General features: G+C 36.8%; 1 protein-coding gene across 6 annotated transcripts in view; it reads left to right on the forward strand.

Annotated features, from left to right (window-relative positions):
* Window positions 1–12,331, forward strand: part of ATP2B1 (ATPase plasma membrane Ca2+ transporting 1) — a 59,849-nt gene that overhangs the window by 31,446 nt on the left and 16,072 nt on the right. For 4 of the 6 annotated variants that reach the window (XM_082279603.1, XM_082279605.1, XM_082279606.1 and 1 more), the window contains exons 3-11: window positions 172–369; window positions 1,228–1,482; window positions 1,563–1,688; window positions 2,051–2,194; window positions 5,023–5,061; window positions 5,410–5,571; window positions 6,922–7,136; window positions 8,311–8,553; window positions 10,903–11,144. In XM_082279603.1, coding sequence (XP_082135729.1) covers window positions 172–369; window positions 1,228–1,482; window positions 1,563–1,688; window positions 2,051–2,194; window positions 5,023–5,061; window positions 5,410–5,571; window positions 6,922–7,136; window positions 8,311–8,553; window positions 10,903–11,144 — 1,624 coding nt within the window. The remainder of the gene's footprint in view (window positions 1–171; window positions 370–1,227; window positions 1,483–1,562; window positions 1,689–2,050; window positions 2,195–5,022; window positions 5,062–5,409; window positions 5,572–6,921; window positions 7,137–8,310; window positions 8,554–10,902; window positions 11,145–12,331) is intronic. The other 2 variants (XM_082279607.1, XM_082279608.1) reach the window with 1 other exon arrangement.

Consider the following 12,331-nt stretch of genomic DNA (forward strand, 5'->3'; position numbering starts at 1 on the left):
GATTCTGATTTAAGGATATTACTTATGTTATTACATTTGAGATATGGCTTTTTGGTATTGTTACTGAAATATGGAGTGGGACTTGATTCCATGAGTGGGAAACCTCAGTCACTTCTAATGTGAGGGTGAAATGCATGTAAGTGTCACTAACTTTGTCTTATTGTTAAATAGGTTTAAGTGGAAATCCAGCAGATATAGAAAGGAGAGAAGCAGTTTTTGGGAAAAACTTTATACCTCCTAAAAAGCCAAAAACATTTCTTCAGTTAGTATGGGAAGCACTACAGGACGTTACACTAATTATATTAGAAATTGCAGCCGTAGTATCCTTGGGCCTTTCTTTTTACCAGCCTCCAGGAGGAAATGAATCATGTAAGTAAACTTCTTAAAAAGTAGGTATCTACTTTTATTGTACTACTGACTTTCCTGGTTCAACATGTCTATACTGTAAATCTGATGGGAGACAGTAAGTCAGTGGAAAAGCAGCTTATTGTTCCTTATTGAGAGCACATTACTAAAACTCTAGCTTGCCTTAAAAGGGCAACATGAGATTTCCTTGGTCATGATCTGGTATTATTCTGACCAAAATAATGCCAAAGGTAAATTGCAAGCAGGAGGAACAAGGGGACTTGTTTGAAATCCAGTCTCTGTGCAAGTGGTTTTTTTTTTTTTTTTTTTTTTTAGCTTTGCCTCAAATATTTAAGCAATTTATAATTTGCAGTCATGGGCTTTCTTTGTGGAGTCAGCAAGTCCTTAAATTTTCCTTGATTTGCAATATGACACTGGTAACTTTCTAATTTAAGAAATGAAGCTATGTTTATACTCTAAACAAAAAATAGAGGGATTGGGCCTTCATTTAACTGAATTTTTGCAATAACGTCTCTGGCTTGCTAAGACAAACGTAAAGTGGGATATGTTGAGAAAGCAGAAGGTTGTTAACCAGTCTGGCATTCTTATGCCATCATTTAACAAAATAAGGACAGGTAACTTTCTCTATATCAACTTCTCATGTGTTCAGATAAGCAGGGTGGTTTAACTTCCTCAAGTTGCTCTAGCTTTCAGGTTCTTTAGCTTCTTTGTGTGCTACCCTTATGGAAAATGAAGGTAAAATTGCAAAGAAGGGTAGCATGGAAAGTGTTTAGCAACTATTAGTTTTTTCTGTTTGCTAAAACTTTTCATTGTTGAAATATCTTTGTGAACTTTCTTAAATCTATAACCTGTTTTCTGCAGTATGTGGATCAGTAAATGTTGGTGAAGAAGAGGAGGAATCTGAAGCAGGTTGGATTGAAGGAGCAGCAATCCTCCTATCTGTAGTTTGTGTGGTATTAGTAACAGCTTTCAATGACTGGAGTAAAGAGAAACAATTTCGGGGATTGCAGAGCCGGATTGAACAAGAACAGAAATTCACAGTCATCAGAGGTGGCCAAGTCATCCAAATACCAGTAGCTGACATAATTGTTGGAGATATTGCACAAGTGAAATATGGTAAACATATTTTTAAAGTTGAACTTTCTTTTATTTTTAAAAAAGGAACTGCAGTCAACATACCCAGTGATCTCTCGTAGGTGACCTTTTACCAGCTGATGGTGTACTCATTCAAGGGAATGACCTCAAAATTGATGAAAGCTCACTGACTGGGGAATCCGACCATGTTAAGAAATCTCTGGACAGAGATCCTATGCTGCTGTCAGGTGTGTAGTATTTGTCAATTTTTCAATAAGGTAGTTTGTTTCCGAAGTAGGCTGATTATTTAAAATTCTGAGGTTAAAACTAGCAAATTGTTTTTTTGTCTAGGTTGACTCCTAAAAGTATCCCAAACCAGTGCAACAAGTACAAAACTTTGTTGGAGTGATCAGACCCATAAAACTATCTTTTGTGTAGTTGCTTATGGGTTTACTTTCCAAATAGCTTTGGCAGCTAAAGCTTTAGGGGAGCACATGTACATATACACATCTCAAGGTTTCATCAAAGTCAAGTTTGGAAACTTATTTCCTTGTGTCCTCTGCCATATAACTGCTCAAGTCTCAGTGGAAAACCGGATTCAATCTTTCAGGTACACATGTGATGGAAGGCTCTGGAAGAATGGTGGTTACTGCTGTAGGTGTGAACTCTCAGACTGGAATCATCTTTACCTTACTTGGGGCTGGAGGAGATGAAGAGGAGAAGGAGAAGGAAAAAGAAAAGAAGGAAAAGAAAAGTAGGCATAATAATCTTGAATACTTTGGCGGGAGAGTGGGGATGGTGGTGTACTTTTGAATGTTACTGGATAAAGGCATGTTCCAGTCATCCAAAGCCAGAAATCTTTTTATAAAACTCATACCTTCTGTAGGTTTCACAGGAAAAAAACCAATGCAGGTCCAGTGACCTGAGAGTGCACCACTACTACTAACTTTTGTTACATGGAATTTAATTAAACTTCAGATCTCATTGATCAATCAGAGTTTGGAAAGTTTGCAATTCCTAACCAGCCATACATACCGTGTATAAATTGTTAAAACTGTAATCTTGTGTAACTTCAAGGTGCACTGATGTCTAATAGCAAATACTTGTTTATGGAAAACAAGTTATATAGTTCAACCTAATAAGTATCTAGTTCTGCATTTGACAGATAGAAAATGCCCCTTATAGGGAGTTTTTCCATAACACCTGAAGGCGAGAAGCTTAGGTCTTTCATACTGCTGAGCTTGTGGGTAACTTAGACATATCTGACTGATGTTAAAAAATGAGCACACAGCTTCTTCTGCCATTTCTTTTCTTCAGAGTAGAAATTTTAAATGCTCAGAGATATATGCAAGGCAAATTCCTAGTGGCACTTTCCTGTAATCTTTATTTTTGGAAGGATGAGAGGCTTGTAACTGAGCATATTTTGGAGCCCTTCTGTGAAGAGTGAAATGGGCTGTCTTCCTTATTATAAGGTTACTTATCTAACCTTAGCCTTTATCCTGAGAATCAAAGCTTAGAAATGTTATGCAGTAATGTTTTGGTGCTAGTGCTCACAAGGCATGTTCAGGACTGAACTTCATGGTGAAAATTTTTCATGAAACGGTTATGAAGTCTTCTGGATGGAACTGAGTCTGCGGCTTCTTGGCACTAGAACCAAAAAAATAAATATAAACCAAAGTATACTATCTTTTATCAGAGAGATATGAGACAATAATGGAAAATTCATACAGAAATGTGTTTAAAGATCTCAGGACCCTTCAAACTCAACAGGCAATTGTTAAAATGTGTGCTCTGTGCAGGAATTGGGACTAAAGGTTTTTTTGTCTTGTCCTAATCCACAAATACTTTACAATTCTGACCCTTCTTGAAACTTGAAAAAAAGTAGTGAGTTTCTTCACAAGTTAGAAAAACTGTTACAAGAAGAATTGAAAATTCTAAGTTAGTTTCAAGCTCAAGTGTGATAATGAAGAGTAAAAGCTGACCTGCAATGCTTGCAGGCATTAGTGTGAAACAGTTGGCATCCTGTGCTCCTCCCCATACAGAGGAAGGAGAAGGAAACAAACAACAGTACCAGCTGCTACGGGAGATATGGAGAGGACTATAGCTTTTATTAATACTCTGCCAGGGTTTATTGAATAGTAAAAGCAGAAGTCTCTTTGACAAGTAGTGTTTTGATGTATCCTAGGACCCAAACACTTGTGGGGTTTTTTTTGTCTCCCAAGATAGACAGCTTCCTCTTTCCCTTAGGTTAGGTGCCTAATAAGATTCTCCGTGATAAAACTCAGGTTAAACTAAATTACCTTCTCTGTGAATGTTAAGGAGATTAAAGGGACTATATTTAGCTGGCTATGCACGGCCTGGTTCAGAGTGAAAGCAAATGTATGTACACGGAGTTACAAGTAACTCAAATGTAGAACTTCACTCTTGTAAGAGGAAGAGGGGAACTAGGGGAAAACAAGTACAAGATTAGGAAAGAATGATGAGTCTTAAGAAGTCTGAGGTGTCATCTTCTGGAGAAAGTGAACATACTTTTTCTTCTGTTCAGCTGTTGTGAGAACGCTGGGAGAAATCTTATGTATAGAAATCAGACTGTGTCTACAGCAATACTGTAGTGGGCATATTAAGTGTCATGCCAGACCAGGCTGCTTGATAATTTGATCTTCTACCTGAATACTCTTGTAAATTTCAGTCTACATAGCCTAAGGCCAAAGACTTGGTGAATTACCAGTGATACTGAAAATGTCTGGGTTTTGTTCTAAGTTCCTCAATTTTGTGCTTTCATTTCAGGTTATCACAAACAGTAGTTATAACCCTTGTTCTCTCTACTTAGAAGTAAAGTTTTTGACTTGCTAAGCCCCAAAAAACAACATATGATGTGTTGGTCTTCTAATTACCTTTAATATTTCACTTGTTAAATTCTTCCATTATTTCACTGTCTTTCTTTATGATCTCTTGTTGAACTCCATTTCTGAACACAGGTAGGAGTGATATTTTATATGAACTTGAGCTGTTCTCTCAGTGATATATGGTATGTCACCTACAGATTATGCTTATGTTTTTGTAAATAGGGTTAGCATAGATCCAGTAATCCAGTGCTGTACCTCTGCTAAGCTTTGCTGTGGATTTATGAATATTTTATACTACAGTGGCTTCTGCAATGTTGTACAAAAGCACTGATTCCCAAAGTGACATCCTGTAGTTTATTTACAGAGGTAGTCAGATACTAGTGCACATATTGGAAGAACAGAGCAAGGTGGAGGCCACCAGAATCACTTGGCACAAATATCTTTCCTAGAAAGATGTGTCTTTTGTAACGCTTTCCTCACAAGCCATAAGTGTCAGTATCAGTAATTTGTACAAACTTAACCATGGTAGATTAACGCTGCAGCTGTGTTCTATGGGAAAACTAAAGTCCAAAAAGTGACGAGAGCTGTTTCTGTGAGCTGACTTACACATTTTACTTTTTTTTTTAATGCAGTTTATTGTTTTAGCAGAGTAATGTAGTCATTATATAAAAACATATATAAAATAATGAATTCTGCACAGCCAGCTTAAAACACAACTTGTTCCCCTCTCTGACAGGTAAAAAGCAAGATGGAGCTGTTGAAAACCGTAACAAAGGTAAGTGCAGGTGCTCTGACTCTTTCTTGCAAGTATCTGTTTTCTAAGAGCGTAGGTGATGAATACAGACTTTCCTATAAAAATGCATATTGAATCCTTAGATCCAGAGTGCTTATGGTAAAGATGGCATAAGTGAATCTGCCCAAAGCAAATGCTTCACTGAGCCTGGTATTCAAGCACCTATACACAATACACTTCTTTAAATATTCATGTGCAATATGGCCTCTTTGGATACAAGACAATATTCAGTACTATTATATTTAGCGGAGCTGGATATTAAGCTCTTTAGGTATCCTTGATTTGTGAGACTCACCAATGACTAAACTTTTTTTTGATCTTAATTTCTAGCTAAAGCTCAGGATGGTGCAGCCATGGAAATGCAGCCACTGAAGAGTGAGGATGGTGGAGATGGAGATGAGAAAGACAAGAAGAAAGCAAACTTGCCAAAGAAGGAAAAGTCAGTTCTCCAAGGCAAACTCACAAAGCTCGCAGTTCAGATTGGCAAAGCAGGTACAATGTCTCAGTACTCTCCTTATGCTGATGTCATGTTAAAAAATGTTGGAACATGCATAGTTTGCAAGGACATAAAATTATCAAACCACTCAAGGCTGACTACTTAAGTGCAAAATCCTAATGCATGCAAGTATGCTATTGTGCCTGAGTATGCTGATGGCCTCTCAGGCTATGTCATGTGGATGGCTTTTATTTCTCCTTAATTTAAATAGATTTAGGCTTTCAAGTATCAGCTTCTAGGAGAGGAAATTCCAGCTTCATAACATTTGACAACTGTTACGAAAGACCTTTTTAGGTCAGATATAGTATTTAGCAACGTACCAAGAGAACCGTAAGTTGAGTGAAGTTTGGAAAATGTGGTACTGTTAACCAGGTTATCTCTAGTACTTTCAGAGGTTTAGAATTTTCCACTTAACATGTGCCTTGCTGATATGTAACATTTTTATTGACTTCCTACATTTTTATCAGCTAATTTTCAGCTGCTTTGTCAAAATATTTGGTAGGTTGAAAGTAGACTAAAACAGCAATGAAGTTCAGTGTAAATTTTAGGCTATATTATCTAGTGTGTAGTGGTTTAATTCAAATATTTCAGGATTTATTTTGGTCCATGTAAAATTGATGAAAGATTCAGGCTGGAAGAATTTCAGGAAGATTTGGAGCCCAGCCCCCACAGCTCAAGAAGGGCTGGCTTTAGCATTTGCATCATTAGACAGTTACAGCCTGAAATGGAGCAATTGAACTTTTAGCTGTAGCACTCTGCACTTCTGTATGGCAGTGGTAATTTTTCAGTGACATTAACAAATTCCATTATATGTTTACTGTAAAGTACTCTCCTTGTCAAACATTATTTTTTTTTCCCATATCTTCCAAGAGGTCTTGTTTTCCTTTATGTACCTTTTGACCCATTGTAGTTCCCCACACAGCTTTAATACTCATCTACTTCATGCATTTATTTTCCTGTCCCTCTGCTTTGAGACCGCACTGAAGCACTCTACTGAATCAGTCAGCATAAAACTGGTGAAGGACTCCTGAATTTTTTCACTTCTTACTCTGCTTAGTCAATTGACTTTATCTATTGGTCTGTCCTGTTACTAATTAACTCTATGCTTTTCAATTGAATTGAAGAAAAAAAGATTTCTGGAAATTTCTAGGTGAAATGCATGAGGAAATACTTGCATTGGAACCTGGAACACCTCTGAGAACTACCTCAATGTTTCGACTTGCCTGTTTAAAACCTTAGTTCTAAACTATCTTCTATAATGGCAGAAGTATCTGCATGTATCCCCAGTCTGTATTGCCAAATATTTGAGATAATTTCTTAAAACTGTTTATTCTCTTTTTAACAAGGTTTGTTGATGTCTGCAATCACAGTCATTATCCTTGTGTTATACTTTGTAATTGATACCTTCTGGGTTCAGAAGAGACCATGGCTTGCTGAATGTACCCCAATTTATATTCAGTATTTTGTGAAGTTCTTCATTATTGGAGTTACAGTCTTGGTGGTGGCAGTACCAGAAGGTCTTCCACTTGCAGTCACTATATCTCTGGCTTACTCTGTTAAGGTAAGTGGGTAGAGGGCAAGTAGATTTTAAAGGCAGGTGGGTGTATTGATCACCTGTTTAATGCAAACTGAGTTATGCTGCATCACAGATATATACATATATAAATAACAGACTGGAAAGAAGCTTTTCATGTTTCCATGAGCTGCATGAGAATTCTCCTGTAGTACTTTTCTTCATCTTTGAATGAATTCTCACTAACAAGAACAGTGAGCACTGCCCGCCTGTTGTCACCAACTAAAGATGAATGGGTTCAGTATGTAGCATTGTACTATTTGTTTACAATAAATAGATGTCTTAGAGTTTGTAAATAACAAATGCCTCTGTAAATCTGAACTTCTACCTAGCTGATGTGTTAAGCAACTGCTACGAAAGCTTCCAGATTGTTTTTTTGAAGACTGGATAGTGTAAAACATTTAGCTTTCTGTTTATTACACAGTATGTTTTTTAACTTAAGCTCTTTGTGTTCTTAATTTTCTTACTGCTTCATCATGCTGAGACTTATTATTTATCTAAAATCTAATTGTAAAGGCAATGGATACTTAGGCTGTGTTTTAAATTCTTAACTTACAGCACTTACTAGGAGTGGCCTTATGGTATTATTTGAACTTCATCTTCCTCTTAGAGGTGAAAATACTATACAAGTCTGTTAAGAAAAGAATTTAAAGTGATATTTAACCTATGAAACGCGTGTATTTTAGTTGAAACATTAGGCTTCCAGTTGGTATTTGATAAGTCTGAATCTAGGATCTTTGAAATCTGTATTATCTGATCGTCAGATAGATCAGATAAGCTGTGTTAGACTTTTCTTGCAAGCAGAAAAATTTTCTGAACTTGTGTCTGGTAAAGCTCAAACCTTACCTCTCCTCCTTTTCTAAATATCACCATAAACTGTTTGGTCCTAACAGTCTGAATAGTATCAGTAGTCAGTGTGACATGCAGTTACAGGAGATTCAGGCTGTATTTATGTACCTTGTTCAAAATTAAGTTGACAGCAATTTAACAGACTTAAGGGAATCTGTACTGAAAGTGGCAGCTGCAAGTTCTTCCTCTGAAATATGTCAGATGACTTCATGACAGAGTATTTTCTGAAACTGCTGTGTAAGACTGGACTCCATAAATGAGAATTTCTGAAGTAATGGTCATGGATTGCTGTTAACTGCTTTTATTTCCTTAGAAAATGATGAAAGATAATAACTTGGTGAGACATCTGGATGCATGTGAAACTATGGGCAATGCAACAGCTATTTGCTCAGATAAAACGGGAACATTGACTATGAACAGAATGACAGTGGTCCAAGCCTACATCAATGAAAAACATTATAAAAAAATTCCAGAACCAGAAGCTATTCCAGAGAAAACTATGGCTTATCTTGTGACAGGAATTTCTGTTAATTGTGCTTATACTTCCAAAATACTGGTGAGTGGATTTCTTCATTCCAATCAAGATAACCGAAAAACTTCCTCAAAAGATGCAAGTTGTCTGATAGCCACATAGCAGTTTCAGTGTAAATGTGTGGCACAATGCAGCGTAAAGTATTTTGTACCTGCTCTAAATTGCTCAACCATTCATTTGAAACTCAATGGAAAAAGTAGCTTATTTCAATTAGAACTGATAATTCAAAGTTACAATCTCAAGATAATTTCCTTTTAAGTTCACAGTTGTTTGTTTTTGTAAGTGAGCCTGTTTACCCCACTTAGAGAGTGTCTTGGCTGGCTTTAAGTGCTACTTGAAAATAAACATTAAACAATAAATATTTAAGAGTAGTACACTAAGTAGAATATAATGAAAAAATGTAAGTACAGGTAAGGATTTTAATGGATTTTTATTCCAGATGCTGTTGTATAAGTTTGTAAGCTTTAGAATTGTAACATATTTGCTAAAATCTTGTTTGAAGCTTGCAAAATATTTTGAAATAAAAAGAATAATAAACTGTTAAACATTTAAAATAGTGGATTATTTAACATTTTCTGTGCGTTTATTTTTTAAAACTCTAAATATAGCTTCCTTGCTGTAGTTATTCCAACATGTTGTATAACTTTCATTCTTTAAGGCAGTAAAAATAATAAGTAGGATTTAGTAAATGAATTAGCATTTCAAGGTTTTGTAGAAGCCTCCACTATGGATGCTTTGTACACAAATAGCAGTGAAAACTCAGTTCAAAAGCTACTTATCAGCCAATAAAAATGGTACCTCTGCAAGAATTTCCACAATAGCAGTACTTGAGGCAGCACATAAAGTTTGATTTCTCTGAAACAAGATGGAAATACTCTAATGAGTTACAGTGTGCTAGGAGGTTCACAGTGTATTTTCTAAAGCTCTTTCTATATCAGGAAAAAGGTAGCTGCATGTAAACTGACCAAGTCCCTTATTACTACAATTTTAATTGAATTATGTCCACTGCAGTAGAGTTAGTCTACTTTACAGAATCAGAGAGGCCTTCTCTTGAGAGAACCTCTGATCCACTCGTCCTGATCAAAGCAGGGTCGTCCAGAGTACGTTGCTCTGTGCTATATGTACTCAGGCTTCAGAATCAAGAAGTATGGAGACTTTGCAACCTTTGGGCAGCCTGATCAAGTATTTGATCACCCTTTGAGTGATAGGTGTTTCCTTATCTTAAAATGGAATTTCAAAAGCTTCAGTATGTATCCATTGCCTGTTGTCCTCTCACTGGGCACCTCTAGGAAGTCCGCCTAGACAGTCTTTGCCATTGTTCTACCCACCTGCCTTATTCAGGCATTTAAAAGCTTCTCTCCCAGAGTGTTGTCTTCTCCTGACAGAAAGGCTTCCCTTTCAGCTTCTCCTCATATGTCAGGTGCTTGAGTCTCTATTATCTTTGTGTGCCATGGATGTACATACTCCTGGATGTTGATATCTCTCCTACTGGGGAGCCCAGAACTGGACATCTTAAACTGCATGTTAAAGGGAACATTTTGAAAGTGCAAGTATTCAGTGCAGCCAAATTCAAAATCTTGCAGCTCTGAACAATGACAATGGACCACTGTCTTAGGATTAATGTAGTTCAGCTCTAGCCACCTGAGACATATCAGTTTGAGTAAGTGCTTCTCCCTATTTTGCTGCAAAAAACCCTGCAGTGTTATAGCTAAATAAACTCAAATATTTTGAGAGAAATACTCCTTTACTTCTAGGACCAGTATGTGCATATTCCACATTGTTGAGATAAGAAACCTTTTCTGGTATTAAAGGGTTGGAAACTTGTTTCTGAACTCTTTTCAGTTAAATAGGCCATGGCCTGGGAAACAGAACTTGTAGTGAGACTTAAGAAGCTTAAAGACTTAGTTTGTTCAGAAGAAGGCTAACAGGTGATGTGATCATAGTCTCTAAGTCATTGAAGAATTATTACAGGAGAGGATACTTTAATTTAGCAGAAATAATGCCATTAAGCTTGCTAAAGTCAGTATATGCGAACTTATCTGTACTTTTAAAATCCAAAATAATTGTTCAGGTTCTACACTCAATTGATCAGATAAATATTTCAAGTAATGGAAAATGCCTTTTAGAAAGGTCATGTTGGGATTGATACTAACTTAATGGGTGATTTCCGAAGGACTGAAAGATCCTAAATAGGTACAGAAGTTACTTCGGTATGACTTTGGATCGTGACTCATAGGAATTTATAAAGTAATTACTGAAAAAATGAAACTTCCCCACCCCAGAACTAAGCTTGTCCTTCCTTGTTTTCTAAGTGCTGTGCTTCAGTGGTTTATAAGTTAAGCTAATCAGTGATGGTTCTTACTCTTCTTGCAGCCTCCTGAAAAAGAAGGTGGCCTACCACGTCATGTTGGAAATAAAACTGAATGTGCCTTGCTGGGATTGCTCTTGGATTTAAAACGTGATTATCAAGACGTAAGAAATGAGATACCAGAAGAGGATTTGTACAAAGTGTACACCTTCAACTCTGTTAGAAAATCGATGAGTACTGTGTTAAAAAACTCTGATGGCAGTTTCCGGATATTCAGTAAAGGTGCCTCTGAGATAGTTCTTAAAAAGTAAGAACGACTACTATTGTAATTGATCTCTTAAGTCTGGCTAAATGTCGTGACACATGGGGAGTCTGACATGCTGAACAGCATTGCGACATAATCTGTGAAATACTTGTCTCTCTAATCACAGATAAGCGCAGCAGTCCTACCCTTGTGATTGCAGCTTCGAAGCTTGTCTCCTTCAGTTGTTTGACTTTCTACAGAAAGATGGGCCATCAGCACTTTAGTTACTTTACTTCAGCCCTGCCCCTCACAAAAAAAGAGATGGTCTCATACTTTAGTTAAACTATTTTACTTTTAGGTGTGGTTGGTCAAAATGCTCACCTGTCTCCTAGTAAAATCCCATCAGTTGGTATGCCTAAATTCCAGGAAGGGCTTGTACCTTCCACAAGTGATAACTTTTAGCATATGACTGCTTAAACTGTGCAACTTTATGTTCAAGTTGATCATTTTAACAGGAGGTTGAACTTGAATGTTCGAGCAACTTGAGGGGTTTTAATGTGACAAAGCAAATGCTTCCTTATCCATCTGCCCATCTATAAAGGATTTATTACAATGAGATTAGGCTTAGTGAGTGATTAGGCACCACTGGGACAAACCTTCATAAGTGTGATGTCAGCTGTGGTAACTCCTAACTAGGTGAGGAGAGACGTCAAACATGTATGCATCATGTTCTCTAGGAACAGCTGTTGGTAGCCAGACCCATTTTGGTTCTAATGTCAAACTGGTTTTAGTCTGAGTGGCACATAGATTATATTCATCAATTTAACTTACTTTTTTTGCTTGCTAATAGCTCCCCAAATCATTATCTAGGAAAGTACTAATGTACTAAAGAAAAAAGATTAGATCTTCCTTCTCCTCAACTTTTGTGCTGAGAGCAAAAAGTCAGTCTTTAAAGAGCTCTTGTTCTTCTTGGTATGGAACTTAAAATATGTACTTTTTTTGTGTAGCTAAATTTTTGAGCAAACCTCATTAATGAGGTTGACTTAATAACTGAGATAAGAAAATAAATGTTAAGGACATTTGGCAAAGAACAAGAAAACCTAGACTGACTTGGATATTATTGTAATACTATCCAAATAGGAAACTACTTCAGAGTATGCACTGAATGGGAAAAACACTTAGCCATCATAAGCTGCTTCCTATGCAGTACTTGTAACCTGGTTTTTCTGTTGTGCTGCTCCTTCTCTATT

Source organism: Coloeus monedula (assembly GCF_965178545.1).
Source record: "Coloeus monedula genome assembly, chromosome: 4".
Classification (NCBI taxonomy): Eukaryota; Metazoa; Chordata; class Aves; order Passeriformes; family Corvidae; genus Coloeus; species Coloeus monedula.